Here is a 27,853-nt window from a genome sequence, read left to right as displayed (position 1 = left end):
CCTCGAACAACTTCATCATAAAACTCTGTCTAACGCTATTTGTAGATCGTCAAATACAACAACCGTATCTTGATTTTCGTTAAGTTTTCCTCTATTAGCAAGCACAACGTCCGAAGTACCTCTCCGGCTCCTTTACCTTTCTGGAACCTAAACTGATCTTCATCTAATAGTTCCACCGCTTTCTTTTCCATTGTTTTGTATATTATTCTTGCCAGCAACCTGGATGCATTAAACATTAAGCTGACTGTGTGGTAAATGTGACATTCATATGATCTTCAAAATGGTTCAAATGGCTCTGAGCACTATGCGACTTAACTTCTGAGGTCATCAGTCCCCTAGAACTTAGAACTACTTAAACCTAACTAACCTAAGGACATTACAGACATCCATGCCCAAAGCAGGATTCGAACCAGCGACCATAGCGGTCGCGCGGTTCCAGACTGTAGCGCCTAGAGCCGCTCGGCCCCCACGGCCGGCCCAGCTGCCTCACATTGATGGTAAATCTGGCCATATGATCTTGCTGTCTTCGGAATTGTCATAACGATATTTCTTCTAAAATTCTGATGGTATGTTTGCAGTCTTGGAATCTAAGTGTGATCTTAAATAGTCGTTTGGTCGCCACTTCCCACAACGATTGTAGAAATCTGTAACGATTTTATCTATTCCTTATACTTTATTTGATAGCAAGTCTTCCAGTGTTCTGCTAAACTGAGTGTATGGCACGTGTCTTCCATATGGAGTTCCTTTTTCCTTCTATCTCGTCATGAGACAAATTCTCCCACTCACAGGGGCCTTCAGATTAATCTTTCCACTTATCCGCTTTCTCCTCTGCATTTTCAAGTGGGTTTTCCATTGCACTCGCGAAGTTCAATGCTAATTTTACAGAAGGCCGTATTTTTTTTTTCCTTTTCGATATACTGAACTAGTCCTTCTGATTACCATTTATTTCTCGTTTTCCTCACATTTTTCGTGCAGCCATTTAGCTTTGGCTGTCCTGTGTTCCTATTTAAATCATCTTCTCATTCAGTGCATAAGGACATTCGTCAAATACCACTGAGAAGGTTGGGTTATATTAAACCTTCATTACGCTTACGAAACGACTGTAAACAATTACTTCACAATCGGTGTTCAGGGATGGGGAGAGTGGGGCGCCGCTAATTTGATGATTCATTGGTCACATCCGACCGCCACAAAGATCCACTGGGCTCAATCATCCCCGTTGATATTGCTAGGCTCTTAAGAGGATTCCAAAATCACATCGAATTTGCCAGTATTGATTGTACAAATGTTGTAAATCCTCCTGGTCCTCAGTATGACTGTGGTGCTGTGCACCCGTTAATGGACTGTACTCTGACTGCAATGTCAGAGTGTACCCACTACCAAAAGCAGATTTATATGAACCCAAAGACGCTGTAATTTCATGAATGAGTGGGTTAGACGTTAATATTTAAGGACTGTGCTTGTCCATGTTCCTTAACTCACTGTCAACTTTTCTTAATGTAAATCATTATTCAATTTATTCTTATTTTCTTCGCATAGTTATTGTTCATTTTAATGTTACTTTATTGCTGATTTTAACGTCCATTCTTATTCTGGCTGCCGATAGAACTTACTGTTACTGCTTATTCTTCAGCAAATTGCATTGCACATTATGCTGGTCACGTTACTGCATATTTTATACATATTTTATAGCTAATACGCAAAATATTTGATTTGCTTGTTTTCTCAGATCCTCAACTGGAGTAATTTAAATGCCCAATGTATCATACATGTCCAGGTCTTTATGCCAAATGACAGACAAATAAATCTTTAATCGTGCTTCCATTTTATTCTTGACCAGCATCCTTATGTCCTTGTTCTGCTCCAATACAGTTGTGATCCACGTTTATACTTTTCTCTCAATTCAATGTAAACTATCTTGCAACGTATCCTCGTTTTTCCTTTTGTGCTTCAGAAATTTACTTTTCTCGTAAATTTTTATGTGTGGGATGCCAGACAAGTTGTTCGACAGTTTTCATACTTATCCATTTCGCCTTCTTTAGAAGTGTTACTGAAATGCATTTCTGGAACTGCAGATAACCCATTTCATTTGTTTCTGCCATCAGTTAGAATTATAACCACTGTTACTCTGCTCACGACTCATTTTAGCAGTTTAGGTCGGTATATCATCCGCTCCTGCTGTTTTCTTTTTTGGGCTAAGGTCATATGTTCCATCAAATTCCAGCTGCTTTCCTTAAGCAGCTATTTTCCTCAACATCAACGTCATTATTCTCTTCTACCACATTCTTGGACAGCTCTGTGATATAACATTAACCTCTAATGTATTCCTCCTATCTATCTAGTCTTTCAGTTGACCATTCGACTCTTTTCACCTTCAGATTGCTAGATTAGGATACTTTTCAGTCGTTTAGAAATTACGTTCAATCTTCTTGTATGCTTATTCTACACATTTATTTCTTCTCAGATACCTTATGTCTTATTGTCATCCTTTCCGAATTACCTACTCCTATTTTTGGTAATTTTCTACATCTTCATACGTCTAATGATACTTCGAAAGAGAATCTAATTACACCTGGATGTCTTAGCAGACATTCCACCATTAACAATCTTTTCGAGCCAACACTATATCATTAACTTCTTTTCTGGCTATTCTCATACCGCTTCATTTATTTTATTTTTTAATTCCTCATCATCCTTTTTTATGACCATAATTTAAATACTTTCAGTTTATTTCCCTTCCAAGTGCCTCTTCCATACAACGATGTGTTCTCGATTAACACTTCGAGGAACAAAATCAGTAATATATTTCATTATACTTTGAATCTGCGTCTACATACATAGTTCTTAAGCCACTGCACGATGCCTGATAGAGGGTACTGTGTACCACTACTACTTATTTCCTTTCCTGGTCCACTCGTAAACACAGCGACGGAGAAACGACTATCTATTTGCCTCCGTACGGGCACTGATCTTTCTAATGCTGTCTTCATGGCCCATACGTGGAATGTACGTTGCCGCCAGTAGAATCGATCTGCAGTCAGCTTCAGATGCCGATTCTTTAAATTTTCGCAGTAGTGTTCCTGGAATAGAACGTCGCGTTCCCTCCAGGCAATGCCATTTGAGTTCCCGAGGCATCTTCGTATTAATGGCGTGTTGTTCAAACCTACTGGAAACAAATCTAGCAGCCCGCCTCTGAATTGCTCCGATGTCCTCCTTTAGTCCGACCTCGTGTGGATCCCAAACAACTGAGTGGTACTGAAGAACAGGCCGTACTAACGCCTCATACGCTGTCTCCTTTACAGGTGAAGCACACATTCCTAAAAGTCTCCCAACAAACGGAAGTCGTCCATTCGCCTTCCCTACTACAATCCTTACGTGCTCGTTCCATTTCATATTGCTTTGCAACGTTACGCCCAGATATTTAAGCAACGTGACCGCGTAAAGCAGCAAACTCGAACATATCTGACAACGTATTTCATGTAATCTTTACCTTCGTTAACAGTCTGCAGTGGGATGCCGGCCCAAATGGTTTTCGCAAATGTAGAAATATGGACTTGTCTATTGCTCTTCATCCATAGGTCGCAGTATATCAAGTGAGAAAAAAGAAATTTGGGTTTCTCACGAGCAAAGCTATCTAGAAGCGAGGTGATTCTTTGACAGAAGTTTCTCGGTCACAAGTAAATTTATTGTCTTCGAATTTAAAATACGTTCAAGAAATCTGTAGCGGACCGATGTAAAGAATATTAGTCTGTAATTTTGCATGTCCGTTTTCTTGTAAGGAGGGATCACCTCCGCTTTTTCCAGTCGTTTGGGTCTTCGCGCTGGGCGAGAGATTCGAGATAAATGTAAGTAAGGGGCCAGTGCCGTAGTACTTTCTGTAAAGCCCAAAGGCTTACTTGGTTTCAACCCTTTTAGTTGTTCCTCTAAGCCACGGATGCCTATATTGCTGCCGGCCGGAGTGGCCGAGTGGTCCTAGGCGCTACAGTCTGGGACCGCGCGAGCACTTCGATCGCAGGTTCGAATCCTACCACGGACATGGATGTGTGTGATGTCCGTAGGCTAGAGGTTTAAGTAGTTCTAAGTTCTAGGGGACTGATGACCTCCGAAGTTAAGTCCCATAGTGCTCAGAGCCATTTGAACCATTTGAACTATATTGTCCATACGGGAGCCTGTATGATGGTCAAATGACAGTATGCAAGCGAGAGTCTCTACAATGGCCAAACGACGGTACGTGTCCGATTCTCCAGCGTGAATGATTTCTTAACGCGAAATTTAAAACGTCGGCTTTCCTTTTGCTATCATATACTGCCACTCCAAACTTGTCAACGAGTGACTGCCTAGAAGCCTTAGAGCCGCTTAGTGATTTTACATAGGACAAGTCTTTTCTCGGTTTCTCGGCCAGATCTTTTGCTTAGGTATGGCGGTGGTAGTTAAATGCTTCGCGTATTTATCTTTGTAAACACGCACGAATCTCTACTACGCTTATCTGTCATCATCTGCGCGTTCTCCTCTGAACCCACATTGGAACAGCCTTTGTTTCCTCAGCATTTTCCGAATTTTTCGTCCTTAATCCGCTTACTAGACACATACTTATCCAGAGCACGATTTACTATTCGTATAACTTTGCCCGTAATTCCTATACATCCGTCGTACTGGAACTATATTAGGTCAGCTCATTGATTAAGTGAGTTGCTTAGGACGATTTAACTGGTGTTTCTAGCAGATATACTCTTCTAGCATTCTTGACAGATTTATTAACTTTAGTTATCACAGACACTATAATGAAGTCACGGCTACTACTCAGTGTCCCTACGCTGACACCGTTGATAAGATCAGGCCTGTTTGTAGTTTCAAGCTCTAAAATACATACATTTTGTGTTGGATGTCGAACTAGTTGCTCAAGACGGTTTTCGGGAAATGTTTTCAGAAATAATATCAAGATTGTACCCCCTGCATTGAATCCATACATGTCCCAGTCTATACTAGGTAGGGCAAAGCCGCCTCCAACTAGTACTGCATTACCTGGGTATTTACCCGTTACCATACGTAACTTTCTTTGCAACTCTCTGAAAATGTCACAGCGGAATCGGGTGGCCGGTAAATACAGCCAACAATTAAGTTGATTTCACCTATACCCGTTATATGGGACACGATAACTTCATTATCACACTCAAATTCAACAGAGAAATATTTTTTATCAACTGCAATGAATACTCGCTCCTGTGGCGTCTAATGTGTCACTCCCAACGTGTTTCATGACACGCTAAATATCTCAGAGCTCTCTACCCTAGAGTCTGATTTTCCTAAACTGTACGCTTCTTTGTGCAACAGTCGTCTAATTAGGCTGATGAGGCCTGCGACGAATGATGGTTATGACTGCGTATTGTTACGTGAATGTTCGGTGTGATCCAAATAAAATACTCACTGCCAGTACCGTTGAGGTACTGGAAAGGATCACTAAGACGCGATTGACAAGGCCGGGGCTGTGAAAGCGTGAGACAGCCATCTATAACTCAAGATGTTATCACCAAAACTGTGAAGCAGTGATCGTGATCTTTCGCGTTATGAGGGTAGTTTCAAAAGTACTGGTGCACTTCATGGACTGGCGGATGGAAGGGTGGGCGAAACATATGCTAGCAAATGCTGCTTGTTTAACTGAGCCCGTACCTCTCTTTGAAACACGCAACCATCGGCACCTTGTGCACTATCAACGTCAAGTGACGCTGAACCACACTGCCCAAATTGTACAGTGGACAATGCTCGTGATATGCTTGCCAAATGGCATTTGACCTACGCCAACGAAGATTGCAATGAGCATGCTCGGTGCTTCGCTAGAGTGGTACACTTGGCAGACGCATCACATTCCTCACCGCATAGCAGAAAACGCTCTTTGGTCGCCTGCACATTTATAAAAGCTCTTCATAACTAAGAAACTGCAAACTGCGGCGATGTGTTGAAGCGGCCTGGTAGGAAATATTTCAGAAGTTCACTGATCTACTCTTTAATTCAATTTTGTGCCAATCTGAATATCTTCGTCCCATTGTGCTCTCACAAGGTACAGATTTTTAGGCATTGTTTTGTTTTTGGATTTCTGGAAATCTCTCCCTAAGATTTCTCAATGTGGGTATTTACTTAGGGTGGTTCTGTAGCAGCAGGCAGTCAACGATTCTGCAGCTACTGACGCTATACGACAACTATCTGTGTTGCAGTCGTGGACGGCTACACCATAGCGACGTCGGTGTTCGCCGTGCTCATGATCGCCGCCAGCATCCTCCTCATAGTGGCTGCCAATAAGGTAGGGCGGGACGCTCTGCTCACGTCCGACTTGTGCATATTACATTTGTATAAGAGTCTCTAAATTAAGGTAGAAAAAAGCTCAACACACAAACACAAACATTCGTTTAGTGGTGGCTAGTCATTCGTTCTCTATGTTTGGTAACGTGTAAAATTAATACCTCGGCAATATTCACATCAAGAGTGTAGCAGTGCGAAGAGTAAATGTCTACAGTTAGAGATTCTCTTACAGTGACGAAAAAAATGTTATGCTCATATTTAATATAGAATTATTATAGTCTTTGTCGAAGGTTTTACGAATCCGGCAGACTTCACAGTAGTGTTTAGTGCTCGAAGTTGAATGGGCAGATAGTCATGATATTGCATGGATGCACGGTACGAGGAGCATTATATAAATATTATGCGAATTGAAGGTGGAGTGGCGGTAGAAAGGAAAGGAAAAGCGAGGAACTATTGATGTCAGCTGCATCGGGACTTTATGCGGAATCAGCGGCCGTTTAGGCGAGATAGGTAGCCTGACCAACAATCTCTACATCAGAAGGTAACCAAACTGACAGACAGCCAACCGACCGACCAATCAAACAAAATCAGTTTCGCTCGAAGCAAGCAGTAAAAATACCGCAACGACAACCAGAATATTGGCGCCCACTACAACCATAAATACCTCAGCTGTCGAACTACACGCCAAAAAATTCCGTCAACGACCAGGGCAGGTAAACGGAACGTCAACAGTTACCAGGCAAAAGATACCGCTGATCAATTTCAATAACAGGGAATAAATTAAGTTAAACTCCACAGGAAGACGGCTGGAATTTTAGCCGTTGTTTCTCGCAGAAATGTCCCAAAGCGATAATCAGGATCAAATGAAGAAATGCGAACAGTGGAGGCTCGATAGAAGGTTAGGTCACGACTCAACTTTCACGTCTAAGATCGGAGGACGAGTAACATCGTAGCACTCGTAAGCAGCACCTCACACTACAACCGTACGCGCACGTCGCCAGCAGCTCCGGCCCAACTTCGTGCGACAGGAACTTCCTTGGTGCTCCACGCCCGGAAACGGTGAAAGGACCAAATATACGTTGGCTGATGAGACGACCAATGGTCGTCCCGCTCCAATCTCCCTCCGTCGGATAAGTTCATGTGTGTCGCCAGCGGTCGGCGAGCACTGGCTGTCGGCGCCTCACCGGCGCTCTTCCCCGACTTCACTCCAGCTGCGTCGCGACTGCACTCCTGGTCCATCTCCAACTGACTCCCAGACGGTGAAAGGACCAAATTTACGTTGGCTGATGAGACGACCAATGGTCGTCCCGCTCCAATCTCCCTCCATCGGATAAGTTCATGTGTGTCGCCAGCGGTCGGCGAGCACTGGCTGTCGGCGCCTCACCGGCGCTCCTCCCAGACTTCACTCCTGTTGCGTCGCGACTGCACTCCTGGTCCATCTCCAACTGACTCCCAGACGGTGAAAGGACCAAATATACGTTGGCTGATGAGACGACCAATGGTCGTCCCGCTCCAATCTCCCTCCGTCGGATAAGTTCATGTGTGTCGCCAGCGGTCGGCAAGCACTGGCTGTCGGCGCCTCACCGGCGCTCCTCCCCGACTTCACTCCTGCTGCGTCGCGACTGCACTCCTGGTCCATCTCCAACTGACTCCCAGACGGTGAAAGGACCAAATATACGTTGGCTGATGAGACGACCAATGGTCGTCCCGCTCCAATCTCCCTCCGTCGGATAAGTGCATGTGTGTCGCCAGCGGTCGGCGAGCACTGGCTGTCGGCGCCTCACCGGCGCTCCTCCCCGACTTCACTCCTGTTGCGTCGCGACTGCACTCCTGGTCCATCTCCAACTGACTCCCAGACGGTGAAAGGACGAAATATACGTTGGCTGATGAGACGACCAATGGTCGTCCCGCTCCAATCTCCCTCCGTCGGATAAGTTCATGTGTGTCACCAGCGGTCGGCGAGCACTGGCTGTCGGCGCCTCATCGGCGCTCCTCCCCGACTTCACTCCTGTTGCGTCGCGACTGCACTCCTGGTCCATCTCCAACTGACTCCCAGACGGTGAAAGGACCAAATATACGTTGGCTGATGAGACGACCAATGGTCGTCCCGCTCCAATCTCCCTCCGTCGGATAAGTTCATGTGTGTCGCCAGCGGTAGGCGAGCACTGGCTGTCGGCGCCTCACCGGCGCTCCTCCCCGACTTCACTCCTGTTGCATCGCGACTGCACTCCTGGTCCATCTACAACTAACTCCCAGACGGTGAAAGGACCAAATATACGTTGGCTGATAAGACGACCAATGGTCGTCCCGCTCCAATCTCCCTCCGTCGGATAAGTTCATGTGTGTCGCCAGCGGTCGGCGAGCACTGGCTGTCGGCGCCTCACCGGCGCTCCTCCCCGACTTCACTCCTGGTCCATCTCCAACTGACTCCCAGACGGTGAAAGGACCAAATATACGTTGGCTGATGAGACGACCAATGGTCGTCCCGCTCCAATCTCCCTCCGTCGGATAAGTTCATGTGTGTCGCCAGCGGTCGGCGAGCACTGGCTGTCGGCGCCTCACCGGCGCTCCTCCCCGACTTCACTCCTGTTGCGTCGCGACTGCACTCCTGGTCCATCTCCAACTGACTCCCAGACGGTGAAAGGACCAAATATACGTTGGCTGATGAGACGACCAATGGTCGTCCCGCTCCAATCTCCCTCCGTCGGATAAGTTCATGTGTGTGGCCAGCGGTCGGCGATCACTGGCTGTCGGCGCCTCATCGGCGCTCCTCCCCGACTTCACTCCTGTTGCGTCGCGACTGCACTCCTGGTCCATCTCCAACTGACTCCCAGACGGTGAAAGGACCAAATATACGTTGGCTGATGAGACGACCAATGGTCGTCCCGCTCCAATCTCCCTCCGTCGGATAAATTCATGTGTGTCGCCAGCGGTCGGCGAGCACTGGCTGTCGGCGCCTCACCGGCGCTCCTCCACGACTTCACTCGTGTTGCGTGGCGACTGCACTCCTGGTCCATCTACAACTGACTCCCAGACGGTGTAAGGACCAAATATACGTTGGCTGATGAGACGACCAATAGTCGTCCCGCTCCAATCTCCCTCCGTCGGATAAGTTCATGGGTGTCGCCAGCGGTCGGCGAGCACTGGCTGTCGGCGCCTCACCGGCGCTCCTCCCCGACTTCACTCCTGTTGCGTCGCGACTGCACTCCTGGTCCATCTCCAACTGACTCCCAGACGGTGAAAGGACCAAATATACGTTGGCTGATGAGACGACCAATGGTCGTCCCGCTCCAATCTCCCTCCGTCGGATAAGTTCATGTGTGTCGCCAGCGGTCGGCGAGCACTGGCTGTCGGCGCCTTACCGGCGCTCCTCCCCGACTTCACTCCTGTTGCATCGCGACTGCACTCCTGGTATATCTCCAACTGACTCCCAGACGGTGAAAGGACCAAATATACGTTGGCTGATGAGACGACCAATGGTCGTCCCGCTCCAATCTCCCTCCGTCGGATAAGTTCATGTGTGTCGCCAGCGGTCGGCGAGCACTGGCTGTCGGCGCCTCACCGGCGCTCCTCCCCGACTTCACTCCTGTTGCGTCGCGACTGCACTCCTGGTCCATCTCCAACTGACTCCCAGACGGTGAAAGGACCAAAAATACGTTGGCTGATGAGACGACCAATGGTCGTCCCGCTCCAATCTCCCTCCGTCGGATAAGTTCATGTGTGTCGCCAGTGGTCGGCGAGCACTGGCTGTCGGCGCCTCACCGGCGCTCCTCCCCGACTTCACTCCTGTTGCGTCGCGACTGCACTCCTGGTCCGTCTCCAACTGACTCCCAGACGGTGATAGGACCAAATATACGTTGGCTGATGAGACGACCAATGGTCGTCCCGCTCCAATCTCCCTCCGTCGGATAAGTTCATGTGTGTCGCCAGCGGTCGGCGAGCACTGGCTGTCGGCGCCACACCGGCGCTCCTCCCCGACTTCACTCCTGTTGCGTCGCGACTGCACTCCTGGTCCATCTCCAACTGACTCCCAGATGGTGAAAGGACCAAATATACGTTGGCTGATGAGACGACCAATGGTCGTCCCGCTCCAATCTCCCTCCGTCGGATAAGTTCATGTGTGTCGCCAGCGGTCGGCGAGCACTGGCTGTCGGCGCCTCACCGGCGCTCCTCCCCGACTTCACTCCTGTTGCGTCGCGACTGCACTCCTGATCCATCTACAACTGACTCCCAGACGGTGAAAGGACCAAATATACGTTGGCTGATGAGACGACCAATGGTCGTCCCGCTCCAATCTCCCTCCGTCGGATAAGTTCATGTGTGTCGCCAGCGGTCGGCGAGCACTGGCTGTCGGCGCCTCACCGGCGCTCCTCCCCGACTTCACTCCTGTTGCGTCGCGACTGCACTCCTGGTCCATCTACAACTGACTCCCAGACGGTGAAAGGACCAAATATACGTTGGCTGATGAGACAACCAATGGTCGTCCCGCTCGAATCTCCCTCCGTCGGATTAGTTCATGTGTGTCGCCAGCGGTCGGCGAGCACTGGCTGTCGGCGCCTCACCGGCGCCCCTCCCCGACTTCACTCCTGTTGCGTCGCGACTGCACTCCTGGTCCATCTCCAACTGACTCCCAGACGGTGAAAGGACCAAATATATGTTGGCTGATGAGACGACCAATGGTCGTCCCGCTCCAATCTCCCTCCGTCGGATAAGTTCATGTGTGTCGCCAGCGGTCGGTGAGCACTGGCTGTCGGCGCCTCACCGGCGCTCCTCCCCGACTTCACTCCTGTTGCGTTGCGACTGCACCCCTGGTCCATCTACAACTGAGTCCCAGACGGTGAAAGGACCAAATATACGTTGGCTGATGAGACGACCAATGGTCGTCCCGCTCCAATCTCCCTCCGTCGGATTAGTTCATGTGTGTCGCCAGCGGTCGGCGAGCACTGGCTGTCGGCGCCTCACCGGCGATCCTCCCCGACTTCACTCCTGTTGCGTCGCGACTGCACTCCTGGTCCATCTACAACTGACTCCCAGACGGTGAAAGGACCAAATATACGTTGGCTGATGAGACGACCAATGGTCGTCCCGCTCCAATCTCCCTCCGTCGGATAAGTTCATGTGTGTCGCCAGCGGTCGGCGAGCACTGGCTGTCGGCGCCTCACCGGCGCTCCTCCCCGACTTCACTCCTGTTGCGTCGCGACTGCACTCCTGGTCCATCTCCAACTGACTCCCAGACGGTGAAAGGACCAAATATACGTTGGCTGATGAGACGACCAATGGTCGTCCCGCTCCAATCTCCCTCCGTCGGATAAGTTCATGTGTGTCGCCAGCGGTCGGCGAGCACTGGCTGTCGGCGCCTCACCGGCGCTCCTCCCCGTCTTCACTCCTGTTGCGTCCCGACTGCACTCCTGGTCCATCTCCAACTGACTCCCAGACGGTGAAAGGACCAAATATACGTTGGCTGATGAGACGACCAATGGTCGTCCCGCTCCAATCTCCCTCCGTCGGATAAGTTCATGTGTGTCGCCAGCGGTTGGCGAGCACTGGCTGTCGGCGCCTCACCGGCGCTCCTCCCCGACTTCACTCCCGTTGCGTCGCGACTGCACTCCTGGTCCACCTCCAACTGACTCCCAGACGGTGATAGGACCAAATATACGTTGGCTGATGAGACGACCAATGGTCGTCCCGCTCCAATCTCCCTCCGTCGGATAAGTTCATGTGTGTCGCCAGCGGTCGGCGAGCACTGGCTGTCGGCGCCTCACCGGCGCTCCTCCCCGACTTCACCCCTGTTGCGTCGCGACTGCACTCCTGGTCCATCTACAACTGACTCCCAGACGGTGAAAGGACCAAATATACGTTGGCTGATGAGACGACCAATGGTCGTCCCGCTCCAATCTCCCTCCGTCGGATAAGTTCATGTGTGTCGCCAGCGGCCGGCGAGCACTGGCTGTCGGCGCCTGACCGGCGCTCCTCCCCGTCTTCACTCCTGTTGCGTCGCCACTGCACTCCTGGTCCATCTCCAACTGACTCCCAGATGGTGAAAGGACCAAATATACGTTGGCTGATGAGACGACCAATGGTCGTCCCGCTCCAATCTCCCTCCGTCGGATAAGTTCATGTGTGTCGCCAGCGGTCGGCGAGCACTGGCTGTCGGCGCCTCACCGGCGCTCCTCCCCGACTTCACTCCTGTTGCGTCGCGACTGCACTCCTGGTCCATCTCCAACTGACTCCCAGACGGTGAAAGGACCAAATATACGTTGGCTGATGAGACGACCAATGGTCGTCCCGCTCCAATCTCCCTCCGTCGGATAAGTTCATGTGTGTCGCCAGCGGTCGGCGAGCACTGGCTGTCGGCGCCTCACCGGCGCTCCTCCCCGACTTCACTCCTGTTGCGTCGCGACTGCACTCCTGGTCCATCTCCAACTGACTCCCAGACGGTGAAAGGACCAAATATACGTTGGCTGATGAGACGACCAATGGTCGTCCCGCTCCAATCTCCCTCCGTCGGATAAGTTCATGTGTGTCGCCAGCGGTCGGCGTGCACTGGCTGTCGGCGCCTCACCGGCGCCCCTCCCCGACTTCACTCCTGTTGCGTCGCGACTGCACTCCTGGTCCATCTACAACTGACTCCCAGACGGTGAAAGGACCAAATATACGTTGGCTGATGAGACGACCAATGGTCGTCCCGCTCCAATCTCCCTCCGTCGGATAAGTTCATGTGTGTCGCCAGCGGTCGGCGAGCACTGGCTGTCGGCGCCTCACCGGCGCTCCTCCCCGACTTCACTCCTGTTGCGTCGCGACTGCACTCCTGGTCCATCTCCAACTGACTCCCAGACGGTGAAAGGACCAAATATACGTTGGCTGATGAGACGACCAATGGTCGTCCCGCTCCAATCTCCCTCCGTCGGATAAGTTCATGTGTGTCGCCAGCGGTCGGCGAGCACTGGCTGTCGGCGCCTCACCGGCGCTCCTCCCCGACTTCACTCCTGTTGCGTCGCGACTGCACTCCTGGTCCATCTCCAACTGACTCCCAGACGGTGAAAGGACCAAATATACGTTGGCTGATGAGACGACCAATGGTCGTCCCGCTCCAATCTCCCTCCGTTGGATAAGTTCATGTGTGTCGCCAGGGGTCGGCGAGCACTGGCTGTCGGCGCCTCACCGGCGCTCCTCCCCGACTTCACTCCTGTTGCGTCGCGACTGCACTCCTGGTCCATCTACAACTGACTCCCAGACGGTGAAAGGACCAAATATACGTTGGCTGATGAGACGACCAATGGTCGTCCCGCTCCAATCTCCCTCCGTCGGATAAGTTCATGTGTGTCGCCAGCGGTCGGCGAGCACTGGCTGTCGGCGCCTCACCGGCGCTCCTCCCCGACTTCACTCCTGTTGCGTCGCGACTGCACTCCTGGTCCATCTCCAACTGACTCCCAGACGGTGAAAGGACCAAATATACGTTGGCTGATGAGACGACCAATGGTCGTCCCGCTCCAATCTCCCTCCGTCAGATAAGTTCATGTGTGTCGCCAGCGGTCGGCGAGCACTGGCTGTCGGCGCCTCACCGGCGCTCCTCCCCGACTTCACTCCTGTTGCGTCGCGACTGCACTCCTGGTCCATCTCCAACTGACTCCCAGACGGTGAAAGGACCAAATATACGTTGGCTGATGAGACGATCAATGGTCGTCCCGCTCCAATCTCCCTCCGTCGGATAAGTTCATGTGTGTCGCCAGCGGTCGGCGAGCACTGGCTGTCGGCGCCTCACCGGCGCTCCTCCCCGACTTCACTCCTGTTGCGTCGCGACTGCACTCCTGGTCCATCTCCAACTGACTCCCAGACGGTGAAAGGACCAAATATACGTTGGCTGATGAGACGACCAATGGTCGTTCCGCTCCAATGTCCCTCCGTCGGACAGTTCATGTGTGTCGCCAGCGGTCGGCGAGCACTGGCTGTCGGCGCCTCACCGGCGCTCCTCCCCGACTTCACTCTTGCTGCGTCGCGACTGCACTGCTGGTCCGTCTCCCACTGACTGCCAGACACACGACGACCCGGAAATACTATCGGTCGCTCCAGAGATGGTACGACAGTGCACTTATCGATACCCGTTGCTGCTGCCACTCACGGGCAAGTAAGGCAGTAAGTCAGTGAGGCCAGTAACCAGAATAAGAAAACGAGACGGCAGTACCGCAATAGAAGATGACAAACAAAAAATGGCATGAACACGAACCAAGCATGGCTCAGCCACTACTAAAGTTCAACCCTCGTAATATGCACTGAGTAAATTAGGAAAATGTATCATCTCAGGAATAGTGAAACCACAAGGAGAATGAACTAAAAACCACACTGGAGAGTAGGTAATAGATTTTTCTGTCTTCAACAATCTAAGTATACAAACAGATTATCTCCCATAAAGACATTCATAACTGTGTATGGGGTGCTAAAGGTATTAGGCCTATAACAGATTATGTTGTTGTAAAAGAATACGATGTTAGTGCTGACCATTTACTGTTAATGTCAAAACTGAGACCTCTATTGTATAGCTATAAACGCCCTAACACAAAACAAAATTGTAGAATGCATTTGTTATGAGATACAAGAAGTAGATGGTGTACGAAAGATGTGCAAGAATAAGAGAACATAAAGATGAATGGAACGAAGTAGTCATAACAATATAAATAGCTGCTGATACCGATTTGGGTAAAAGCATTAAGTATAAAAAAATGAGACTCTCGATCAGGAACAAGGAACTGCCACACATAATAAAATATAAAAGAATCCAACCTGAAATACCTGCAATCAAGGAAACAAGAAGACTACATCGAGTGTAAGAGGCCCACAGCGGTGGTCAGAAGAAAGGCAAGAGAAATACGGCAACAAATGTGGGAAATTTTTTTGACTGAATTGGAGCATCAATAAAAGGTAAGCAAACTAAAGCCTATAAGATGGTGAAACAACATAATTATGAGGGAAGAGATACGAGTCAATTTAACACCATTTCAGAAAGTGACTGACTGGATTATTTCCAAAGTTTATGGAAAGGGGAAAACTGCAATTAGTTTCGAGCTTGTTGATATTATATCAGTGGAAAAACTGAAATTTGCGTTAACGATTTCCAAAACCAGGAAACCACCACGACAAGACAATTTCGACGTAGATGAATTTGAATAGGCTTCGGAGTCATCGCTCTTAAAGGTATTAACTTTCGTAAATACTTATTGGATAAGCAGTAACTACCAGAAGATTAGCAACTGAAGTTGCTATTCATCAGGAAGTGTGACAGTTATCCAGGTTTAGTCCTTTGAACTCTGGACACAGGACATATGTGTAAGGCTATAGATGTTTCAATAAACGTTTCTCACAGAAGAACAGAATGGGTTTAGGATGAGGTGATATTGCTTAGACAGCATTTTTCGTCTCCCAGATTATTTCAAAACACAGAGAATACAATCATCCCCCTTACAAACACTTTGTCGACATTGCGAACCCTTTAATATACTTAACAGAATGAAATTATGAGAAATTTCAGAAAATAAGTGGTATCTAAAGTAGGTACATACACAGCAAGGTCAAATAGGAAGTCCATTTGCGAGAACCATCTCTTAAGGAGTGAGACAAATGTGTTCTTTATCACATACATTATTTAAAATTTACATAGACGACGACCTAAGGACAGGGCAGAATAAAGTAGTGACCATAATGATCTTAAGGGGAGTTGGAAAGGGAATTTTTTTCTCATTTTCCAGTTATTATCTCACCATAAAATTTGCAATTTTCCGAATAAAATGATATATGTATCACATATAAACACATGGGAAATATTTTATTTTATTTCTTTAAATATAATCTACACCGATTGAAAATGTAAAAATGTTTACGTGCGTTACTTCCAGATCTAATAAAATCGGCAATTTTTTTATATAGAAGGCTATGGATTGCTGTGTAATAAAGGTTAAATTACGTTTTGTATTGGTAGCACTATCGGAAACAGTATCTTATCTTTTCATATTGTAAACATGCATTGTATGTCGAAGTGCTAACGTTTTTCCAAGGAAAAGTGACGAATCGATTGGCAAATCTCTCAAAACATAAAGTATGACGCCAAAACGAAGTGTTTTTAGGAAACGTGGGTTTCTTGTAACAGTTTTTCGAACAAAGGGAAACATTGTGTTCGACATGTGGCATGTAAAGTTACAGACAATGAAATACATGCAAACTCATCAGTATCTAGAGAAACCCCCGTTATTGCTACGAAGATTAAAATAAAATGTTGTGATACACAGTTTTCTCAAAACGAAAGTGATGTAAATGGTAGGTTAGGTAATATTCTGATAGATTTACACATCCTAACAAGGATGTTAGTGAATGTGTGTTCTGTGAAATATGTGGACGGACAGTTTTAGTTTACATGGAGGCAGTGAGGTATCAAATGGATTAGCCAGGAAACTTATCATTAATTGTGCCAGTTGTAAATATACTCATTCATTTTGGAAGTCTGATAAGTGTAAGGATAATTATTTTGAAGTAAATGTTATGTGGTTTTGTGGATTAAGAGCTATTGGCAAAAGACACACTGCAGCAGAAACAATGTCTGCTGTGATAAATATCGGCAAGCATGCTGGATTTTTTGGAACTGCCCTTGAATGGTGCTGTAAACGAATCTGTTGAAATAAATCATGGTATGACTGACATACCAGTAGCTTTTGATGGCACTTGGCAAAAGTGCGGCTACAGTTCTAAGAATTCTGTTCCTACGGCGACCAGTGTTGATACTGGAAAGGCAATAGATTTCCATATTTTAACCAAACGTTATTATAAATGTAATACAGGGAATGAAGAAGGGTATATCTGTGACAGAAATTATGAACGAAGTGGTGGTATGGACGCCTTTGCAGCTACTGAAATTTTTAGTCGATCTGTTAACGAAAGGGGAGTGTGTCACACTAAGCTCTTAGGTGATGAAGACTCAAAAGCGTATAACAATGTAGCAGCCGCTCAGCCTTATGGTGAGAAGATTATCACGAAACGAATGTGTTGGTCGTGTCCAGAAGAGGATGGGCACGAGGTTGAGGAAGATAAAACAAAGTTCGAGAGACAAGAAACTTTCTGATGGTAAAACCATATGAGGCAGGCTCACAGACAAAATTATTAATGAACTACAGCAGCAGTATGGAATGGCCATTAGAAATAATATTGAGGATTTGTTGAAAATGAAGCAGGCTGTATGGGCCACCCTCTTCCACAGACTGTCAGCTGATGAAAAAATAGTACACCACCTTTGCCCTCCTGGACCTGTTTCATGGTGCAACTACCGAAATGCCCAGCACTCAACCAGTTCATACAGCTATAAACATTCCTAGCAGCAGTCATGGATAACATAAAATCTATTTACAGAGACCTGACAAATCCTGAATTACTGAAGAAGTGTCTGCATGGTCAGACTCAAAATCCCAATGAGTCGTTCAGTAATCTTATATGGACTCGGTTAATAAAAAGTGTTTTGGTGGAATGAAGACAGTGAAGTGTGGGCTCAGTGATGCTGTTATTACTTTTAATGATGGAAACAATGGTAGGTTGAAAGTGCTACAGCATTTGGGAATTAATCCTTGAGCAAACTGCATCAGAGAACTTGAATGGATGACCAAGGTTCACATTGATAAAGCAGAGTATGCAGCACAGTTACCCACTAAGGAGTCCAGAAAGGAGAGAAGAAGAAGAAACTTGAAAAAAGATCAAGAGGATGATATACAGTATGGTGCAGGGAGCTACTGACGAACTAAAAATAAAAAATTAAGCATGTAGTAAGTGAGTTACTGTCTTTTGAAACTTTAGAAACCATTTCTGAAAATATACATTTTCTGTTGCATTTTTCCCGAAATATCAGAAATCACTTCGAGTAGAGTATTCAAATTTTCAGGGAGTAAACATAAATATCTTAAGTCTACTGAACTAAAAGAACAACATAATGTCATGTATAATTAAAATTATTTAGGATAATGTACAAAAAAACTACACAAAATTTTAATGGTGTAGTTAAGAAATTGTATTTCCGAAAGCAGTGGCTGAAATGCAATTATTGTAGTTGAGTTGACTCAGAACATACTGTTTGATGTCTTGTAAAAGCTTCATGTTAATGACTGCAGTGGTTCCTGAAATACAGGAAACCAAGTCACTAAATTTATCATTGTCAGGATGGGGTGTTCCAACTCCCCTTAGTAATGAAGTTACAAATACATTTCCGCTCACAAACTATCAAATAATCTTCACGGAGTCGGAAGATAAATTACAGAGAGCAATTTGGTCCTTCCAGAAAGTAGCAAAATATTATGGCAATATCTAAAGATCAAACTAAGGCAAAAGCATTCCATGGGAAAGGACATTTGAGAGCAATAGTAGTTCATGATAAACGGTTAGAATAAATAAATAATTTTAAATACTTGGGATGTGAGATCTCGCATATTAAGTTCACCATCAGAAATTCAAATTTGGAAAATTTTCAACAGTTGGTAGGTACTATAAATCACACTCTCCTCAAAAACATTAGGAAAGAAACAGAATTAAAATTTTATGATGTGATGGCGGTACCAGTACTAAAGTATGGGTCAGAGATATGGAATCTTACCGCCTGTCCAAGAAGGAGGATGAAGCAGCGAAGATATGATTCTTGAGACCACAAGCTGGTCGCAAACTCATAGGTAGCAAAAGATAGTGAAATTAGGACTCAATTGAGTGTCAAAGAACATTTCAAAAAATAGCGGAGGACAGAAAGAAATGGCATAAATACATTCAGAGGATGTCAGCTGGACGAACTCCTAAATTAATACACAAACATACACCTCAACGGAAAAGATATGTTGTGTGTCCTAAGAAGAGATGGAAAAACAAATTCTAGTCTACTTGAAATTGGAACAGGCAAGGATGCCTAAGCTAAGTCTGAATATGATGAAGATGACTGAGTATTGCTACGTGGATGTTGGGTGTGGCCAAAAGAAGAATACCCTCTGCAGATATCACTGATGTACCGGAAAGGCTCACTGAGACACGATTGACAAGGCCTAGATAGTGAAAGCATGAGACTGTTATCTATACCTAAAGACGCTATCAGCAAAAATATGTGTACATACTTGAAACAGTGATCACGATCTCGCACGTCAAGAGTGTAGTTTCACAAGCATAGATGCACATTATGGGCTGGCAGGTGACAGCGGGACGCTATTCATATGGTAGCAAATGTCACTTGGTTTACTGAGCCTGTATGTCTATTTGACAACACACAACCTTCGGCACATTGTGTACTACCAGCGTGAAGTAATGCTGAACCACATTGCCCAAATTTTACAGAGAGAGAATGCTCGTGATATGCTCGCCAAATGCCGTTTGCCCTGCCCCAACGAAGACTGTTTCTTGGAAGAGTGGTGGACTTGTCAGATTTGTCACAGTGGCCTATTCGTAAGCAGTCAGAGCAACTGCAATGTAATTGCGAAGAACGAAACGGAATTTACGGTCTTTCTTATCTTTTGCTAACTTTCTCAGGCATCAAAATTTCAACAGCAAGAAGGGCAGCGAATGAAATTTTACTTATTGCCTTGAGACTGTACGGTAGGAAGAATCTGTCACTAAATTTTGTATGTGATTCTTCTTCAACTAATACGATATTCCTTTCTTTAATATGCAGTTATATTAAAAGTAGTTTACAGAGTTGCCTCTTTTTTAATTTGAAGAGCGCATTAGGATATTAATTTCCTCTTTTTTTGTCCAAGTTTATGAAGCAAGTTTAATGACCTCCCTACCGTTCTTGAAATGGACTGTGAACTACTGCCGCATCCATTCTCATAATACACCTTTGAAACAAATGTGAACATTTACACACCAAGTACCACAGCTGGTACTCAAGCACGTTACTGAACACATCTACCATAAGAAAGAACTGTCAACATCAAACTGACGAAAACATATTTTTAAGTTTCGTAACCATAAAGCGTAATATACTGACCAAGATGTGACAGAAAAAATTTACTGTAGATCCATTACTGTCCTGATTACCAACTAGACGTCACTTTATAACAGCAATAAGCCAAAACAGACTTTTCGTGTCAAATACTTAATAATATATCATCTAACTGCAGCTATTTTTGGAGCATTCATTTTCGTTGTCTACAGCTGTTAAGTGACTCAAGAGTGTCTTCCGTGTTCCGCGCCCCACCTTCTCAAATAATTGTCTCACCGAGTCCAATAAAATCAATTCAGACTGCATCCAGGACATAACAAGTAAATAACAACTCGCAAGTTACGCTGTTCGTTTAGAAGCAAATATGACAAGGTGAGTTGCTTTCCTTGGTCAATAGTCCTTGCTCTTGCTCAAAACTGATGACTGCCTGATAAGTCCCTAATGAAGAAATTGTCCTTTGCGTGTCATGACGTCCCTCAAAGGTTGTTTGTGACGCTATTGAGCACCTGTAGAATTCTGGTGGGTAACACGTCATTCGTATGCAGGTACAGGAGACACCATTCGGTGAATCACCATTGAGTACCTCCTAGAGAAAGTTAAGCTAGATACTTGTGCGTGTGATAGGTGCTTCTAGTGTTCGCACAACGTTGTGATACCTCTTTCGTGTTCAGTGTCTCACAGCTGCCTACGTATTGTATCCTACCTTTACTAAAACGTTCTTTGTGGTCCTCTCTTCAATTGTTGCGCCGATGTTTTGCGTTTTATACGATCCACGTTCTCTGTTGTGTCATATTACGAGCGTGCAGGCGCTGCAACATCAGAATATTTTTCAACACACACTCATCCCCTAGCTTGCACGATCAGGCGACAGTCACCGTAACAGAGCATCACATCCACTTGCTCCTGTCTGAATAGTGCATTGTGCGGCTATGGATATTAACGAAATTGTGTTGTGTTGTGTTGTCAAGAAGTACGATGCAATGTTCCTGTCGACACACACGCATTAGTTGTATGAGAATAACATTAATGGAATGTACGAATAAGGATATGACACATGGATGACGACGTATACGTTTGCGTCCGACCGTAAGTCGCGCTCGGGTAATCGAAGCGACCACCCGCGTAAAGTAAGAAACCGGGTCCGAGCCGCGGCCAGCCACATTTTTTTTCGTGACTCCATTGTAGAGCTGGAGGTGGTTTAGATTTGAAAATGCGAATACATTTCATGTTTAAATGATCTACCTTCCTACATCGGTGCACTACACACTAATTGCCGTAATACAAATCGAAAAATTATTCATGTCATTTTAGTTGAAAATCGGTCGTCCTTTATCATTCCATGTGCGCACAGATAGCAATAATAGATTATGTATCCTTTAATCGACAGCAACTACTCTCTGAAACATTTATTGTCTAAAAATGATGTGTACACATTTTCAAGTATATATATGTTTATCAAATGTTTAAAAAAAATGGCTCTGAGCACTATGGGACTCAACTGCTGGGGTCATTAGTCCCCTACAACTTAGAACTAGTTAAACCTAACTAACCCAAGGACATCACACACATCCATGCCCGAGGCAGGATTCGAACCTGCGACCGTAGCCGTCTCGCGGTTCCAGACTGCAGCGCCAGAACCGCGCGGCCACTTCGGCCGGCTATCAAATGTTTATCAAATATCGAAAAATTCATAGGTATAATTTAATTTTTGAATAGTGGAGAAGTATGAAGTTTTCATAACAATCAGTGCCGTATGGATAGCAGCAGCCTTTGTTTCAATCGTTGACCTCAGCACTGGTCAGCCAGAACATTATGACCACCGAGCTACCATAGATATAAACCTGTCCAGGCGATAGCAGCGTCACCTGGCGAGGAATGACTACTAGTCAGACACACACTCGGTGTACGTAGTATCAGCGAGAGTGCTGTCCGTGTGTAGAATGGGGAAGGCGCCCGATCTGTCTAAATTCGACACATGACAAATTGTGATGGCCCGAAGGCTCTGCACGAGCACTTCGGAAACTGGACGACTTCTCGGGTGTACCAGCAGTGCTAAGGTGAGTGTCTTCAACACGTAGCGAAACAACGTTCGAACGTCATGGGTCGGGCAGCCTCCCTTCATTGTAGATGGCGGACGCTGTAGGCTGGGCGCACTGGTAAAACAAGACGGCCAGCGAACTGGAGACTGATGTCAGACTTTAACAATGCCGGGTACAGTACAAGTGAGTCTGGACACACAGTGCACCCAACTCTCCTAACGAAGGGCCTCCGCAGCCGACGACCCACGTATGTGCCAATTTTACCACCACGACGTCAGCAACCACAACTAAAATGGACACATGACCATTGGCACTGGACGTTGGCGCAGTGGCATAGGGCTGCATGGATGAATCCCGACATCTTCTTCATCATGCAAAAGAGAGTGCGCGAATCTGTCGTCTTTCATAGGAACAGCACCTTGAACCTGTATGGCAGGACGAAGACAAGGCTCCATTACGATCTGGGTAACATTCACATGGGAATCCATGGACACAGTGGAGCTCGTGCAAGGCACGGTGGCGGTCAAGGAGTATCGTACAGTGATTGCAAACTACGTACACCCCTTCATGAAGATCATGTTTCCCGACGGTAGTCGCATTTTAAAGCGTGATCATGCGCTATGTCGTAAGGCGCGGGGTTACATGCAGTGGTTCGAGGAACACAGTGCCGAGTTCCAGTTGATGTGCTGGTCCCCCAGCTCACCTGATCTGAACCCGATCGAATATATCTGGGATGTGATTAAATGTGGCATCAGAGCTCATCGTCTCCCAGGAATTTACTTGAATTAGGTTACTCGTTTGTGCAGATGTGTTTACAACTCCCTTCAGCGACCTACGATGGCCTCACTGTTTCCGTCACGCTACGTCGCTACTGTTACCCGTGGCTAAGGTGGGCGTACCGACTACTAGGTAGGTAATCATAAGGTTCTGGCTAATCAGTGTGTTTCTCATTTTTCATTGCTAATGTATTGCAATGAAATCGTCGCTGAAATTTTAATTTAGTGAATATTACCATCATTGGAAGGAGATATGTTTCTTTCACCTTTCTTCTTTCTGCTAGATATACGTTCTCTGCACCTCTTACAAACCCATAGAATTCAAAATTAAGAAATGTTGAAGCTAGTTTCTTATTTGGATACCTAATTGAAAATTTTCCCGTGTATGATAGTGTATTGTTAATAAATAACGTTTGCATTGATTCATACGTTTTTATGCCAACTAAACCTCCAGTTCTTAACTTTATATGCATATAAATCTTCCACAATTTTTTCTCTTCCAGAATCGACACCGCCTTGTCTTCTGGTGGCTTATCATCAATTCAGCGATCACAATCATCTTGGCACTCAGTTTCCCAGCGACTATGACACTAGGCTTCATGTATGGAAGTACGCCATGGATGATCACATACCTCGTACTTGGATTCTTAGAACTTGGTAAGTGTTGTTCACATTAGACAGAGAGGGGCTTAGGCTGAGGCTATACATCATATATACCACAGTAGCTGCTATACGTACGAGGGACATGACAAACGTTATACAGCAGTTCCCAGTTGTTGTGAAAACTGCAGCATCCAGAGGTAATGGAGGGCATTGACGAGCTACTCTGAACGATTCACGAAATACCTTACTTTGTTTCGTGATCGTAAAAAACTAATATTGGTTTAAATAAGACAGCATATATTAGTCAGTTACTTCAACAGAAAAGCGGACCACCGAATAAATTAATTTAAAAAGTAGAGTGATACGAAGTCGGAAGCGTTGCATAAACTCTTTGCCTGTGTAGTTAAGTAACTACCTCATTGGCATCCCGCCAAGGTCTTGCACACTCTCCACCAAGCCAGTTGAACGGCACTGCATTAGATGGCCCTCAGTCATTTACCATCGCTGCAGAATAGCGACACAAGGGTAAGTGCTGTCAGTCATATCGCCCATGAGATTTATCATACTTGAATATGACTTTGAATGGGTGCGTGAGTCTCTATCCCGCCAGCTTACATCCCCGACAAGCGTGAAGCTCGGATTTGGTGCAAGACGGCCTTGAAACACTGTAGGCTGTTTGAGTCTTCAGAATTCATGGGCAAAGTGAGATTAGCCATTGGTGCATGTTCGAATTTTTTCGTGAGCGCTTTTCTGTGTAGACTGTACGAACAGTTATTTGGAGCTATCGGCTATTCCACGGTTTTCTTTCAATTATTTCAGTCATATTGTTTTAGGTTCTATTTAGCTCACATTATATTTAAAGAGTTTATCGGTTCCAACTTGGCTACCATACATTGCTAGAATTGTTGCTGCCACAGTTATTCTGGTGCATTGTGTAGTTCCTGTCTATCGGGCTTGAGAAGTGTTTGTTAGTAATATATTTTTACCCCAAACCCGACCCTCCAGTACTAAATTGGTGAACCTTTGATGCCTCAGAACGTGTCCTACCAACAGATTTCTTCTCCAACTCACGTTGTGCCACCAATTTCTTTTCTCCCGAGTTCAGTTCAGTATTTCCTCATTAGTTACTTGATCTACCCAACTAACCTTCAGCTTTCTTCAGTAGCAACGTATTTCAAAAACTTCTATTCTATTCTCTTCTTGTCTAAACTGATTATCGTCCATGTTTCACTTCCACACTTGGTAACACTTCACAATAATACTTTCAAACGCTTTGCTTGCCATTGCCAGTCTACATTTTATATCCTCTCTACTTCAACCATTACCAGTTATTTTGCTGAAAAAATTGTAAAACTTTTCTACTAATTTAAATGTCTCATTTCCTAATCTAATTTCCACAGCATCACCTGATTTACTTCGTCTGCATTCCTTTATCCTCGTTTTGCTTTTGTTGAAGTTCGTCTTGTATCTTCCTTTCAAGACACTGTCCGTGTTGTTTAACTGCTCTTCCATGTCTTTGCTGTCTCTGACAAAATTACAGTGTCATCGGCGAAACTCAAAATTTTTATTTCTTCTCCCTGAACTTTAATTCCTACTCCAAAGTTTTCTTTTGTTTCCTTTACTGCTTGCTCAATATACAGATTGAATAACATCGTGGTAAGCCCTGTCTTAGTTCCTTCTCAACCACTGCTTCCCTTTCGTGCCCCTCGACTCTTACAACTGCCATCTGGTTTCCGTACAAATTCTAAATAGCCTCTCGTTTCCTGTTATTTACCCCTGACAGCTTCAGAATTTGAAAGAGAGTATTTCAGTCAACATTGTCAAAAGCTTTCTCTATGTATACAAGTTCTACGTTCTATGAGAAGTCGTAGGGTCAGTATAGCCTCGCGTGTTCCAACATTTCTCTGGACACCAAACTGATCTTCCCCGAGGTCGGATTTACCAGTTTTTTCATTCTTCTGTAAAGTTCGTCTTAGTATTTTGCAATCGTGACTTATTAAACTCATAGTTTGATAATTTTCACACCTGCCAGTACCTGCTTTCTTTAGAATTGGAATTATTATATTCTTCTTGAAGTCTGAGGGTATTTCGCCTGTCTCATACATTTTGCACACTATATGAATGAGTTATGTTATCGCTGGCTCTCCCAAGGCTATCAGTATTTCCAGCGCAATGTTGTCGACTCTCAGGGCCTTGTTTCGACTTAGGTATTTCAGTGCTCTATCAAATTCTTAACGCAGTGCCTCATCTCCAATCTCACCTTCATCTACGTCCTCTTCTATTTCCATAAGATTGCACTCAAGGACATCTCTCTCGTAAAGACCCTCGATATACACCTTTCACCTTTCTGCTTTCCCTTCTTTGCTTAGGACTGGTTTTCAATCTGAATTCTTGATGTTCATACAGGTTGTTATCTTTTCTCCAAAGGTGATTTTAATTTTCCTGTAGGTGAAGTCTGCCATACCCCCAGTAATATATGCTTTTAAATCCTGTCATCTAATTTTTTTTATATATTCGTATTCTCTTTTGCTGCTTCATTTAGTGCACTTTATATTTTCTCCTTCATCAAAAATGGTTAAAATGGCTCTGAGCACTATGCGACTAAACTTCTGAAGTCATCAGTCGCCTAGAACTTACAACTAATTAAACCTAACTAACCTAAGGACATCACACACATGCATTCCCGAGGCAGGATTCGAACCTGCGACTGGAGCCACTCCGGCCAGCTCTCCTTCATCACTGACATTCAGTATCTCTTACATTACCCAAGGATTTGTACTAGTCCTCACCTTTTTACGTACTTGATCCTCTGCTGCCTTCATTATTTCATCTCTCAAAGCTAATCATTCTTCTTCTACTGTATACCTTTCCCCTATCCTTGTAACCGTTCCCTAATGCTCCCTCTGAAACGTTCTATAACGTCTGGTTCTTTGAGTTTATCTAGGTCCCATCTCCGTAAATTCCTACCTTTTTGCAGTTTCCTGAGTTTTAATATACAGTTCATAATTAATAAATTGTGGTCAGAGTCCACATTTGTCCCTGGAAGTGTCTTACAATTCAAAACGTGGTTCCTAAATCTCTGTCTTACCTTATTCATTCGATCTGAAATCCTCCAGTGTCTCCAGGTCTATTCCACATGTAAGGCCTTCTTTCATGATTCTCACACCAAGTGTTGGCTATGATTAAATTATGCTCTGTGCAAAATTTTACCAGCCGGCTTTCTCTTTCATTTCTTTCCCCAGTCGATATTCACCTACTACTTCTCCTTTTATTCTTTTTCCTACTATCGAATTCCGGTCCCCCATTAGTATTAAATTTTTGTCTCTCTTAACTGTCTGAATAATGTCGTCATACATTTCTTCAATCTCTTCATCATCTGCGGAGCTACTTGCCATATAAACTTGTACTACTGTGTGGTTCTGGGCTTCTAGTCTATCTTGGTTGTAAGAATGCGTTAACTATACTGCCCAAAGTAGCTTATCCGCATTCCATTTTTATTCTTTTTCAAACCTAATCTTTCATTAGCCATATTTGATTTTCTATTTATAGGCTACGTTCCCTTGACCAGGAATCCTGTTCCCCCTGCCACCGAAATTCACTAATTCTCACTAACTAATTTCTAACTTTAATCTATCCGTTTCCTCTTCTATATTTTCTAATCTACCTGCCCCACTATGGGATCTGATATTCTATGCTCCGGTCCGTAGAATGCCAGTTTTTCTCCTGATAACGGCGTCCTTCTGCATAGTCCTCACCCAGAGGTTCGAATAGGGCACTATTTTACCTCCGAAATTTAACCATACAGTACAGCTGCATACCCTCGGGAAAAATTATGGCTGTAGTCTCCCCTCGTTTTCTGCCGTTCGCAGTGCCAGGACAGAAAGGACATTTTGCTTGAAGTTGCAAGGCCAGATCAGTCAATCATCCGGACTTTCGCCCGTGCAACTACTGAAAAGGCTGCTGCCCATCTCCAGGAATCACACGTTCGTATTTCCTCTCAACAGACACCCCTCCATTGTGGTTGCACTAACGCTCGGCTATCTGTATCGCTGAGGCAAGCGGAAAGGTCCCTGGTTCATGGGGGGAGGATGTGGCAGTTATGTGTAATTTATTTTATACTCAGGGTTCACGTAAATTTTGTTACTGCTGTCTAGTGTGAGTCGTTTATAGAACTAGCCTGAATTATCACAAGCTACGTG

General features: G+C 45.6%; 1 protein-coding gene across 1 annotated transcript in view; it reads left to right on the top strand.

The window, feature by feature from the left end:
• The window catches only part of LOC124622263, a 123,627-nt gene that overhangs the window by 76,322 nt on the left and 19,452 nt on the right, over positions 1–27,853 (top strand). Inside the window, exons 5-6 of the mRNA XM_047147928.1 lie at positions 6,210–6,295; positions 23,555–23,708. Coding sequence (XP_047003884.1) covers positions 6,210–6,295; positions 23,555–23,708 — 240 coding nt within the window. The remainder of the gene's footprint in view (positions 1–6,209; positions 6,296–23,554; positions 23,709–27,853) is intronic.

This window comes from Schistocerca americana, chromosome 1, assembly GCF_021461395.2.
Source record: "Schistocerca americana isolate TAMUIC-IGC-003095 chromosome 1, iqSchAmer2.1, whole genome shotgun sequence".
Lineage (NCBI taxonomy): Eukaryota > Metazoa > Arthropoda > Insecta > Orthoptera > Acrididae > Schistocerca > Schistocerca americana.
The sequence above is the reverse complement of the archived record's forward strand: the minus strand, read 5'-3'. Positions and strand labels throughout refer to the sequence as shown.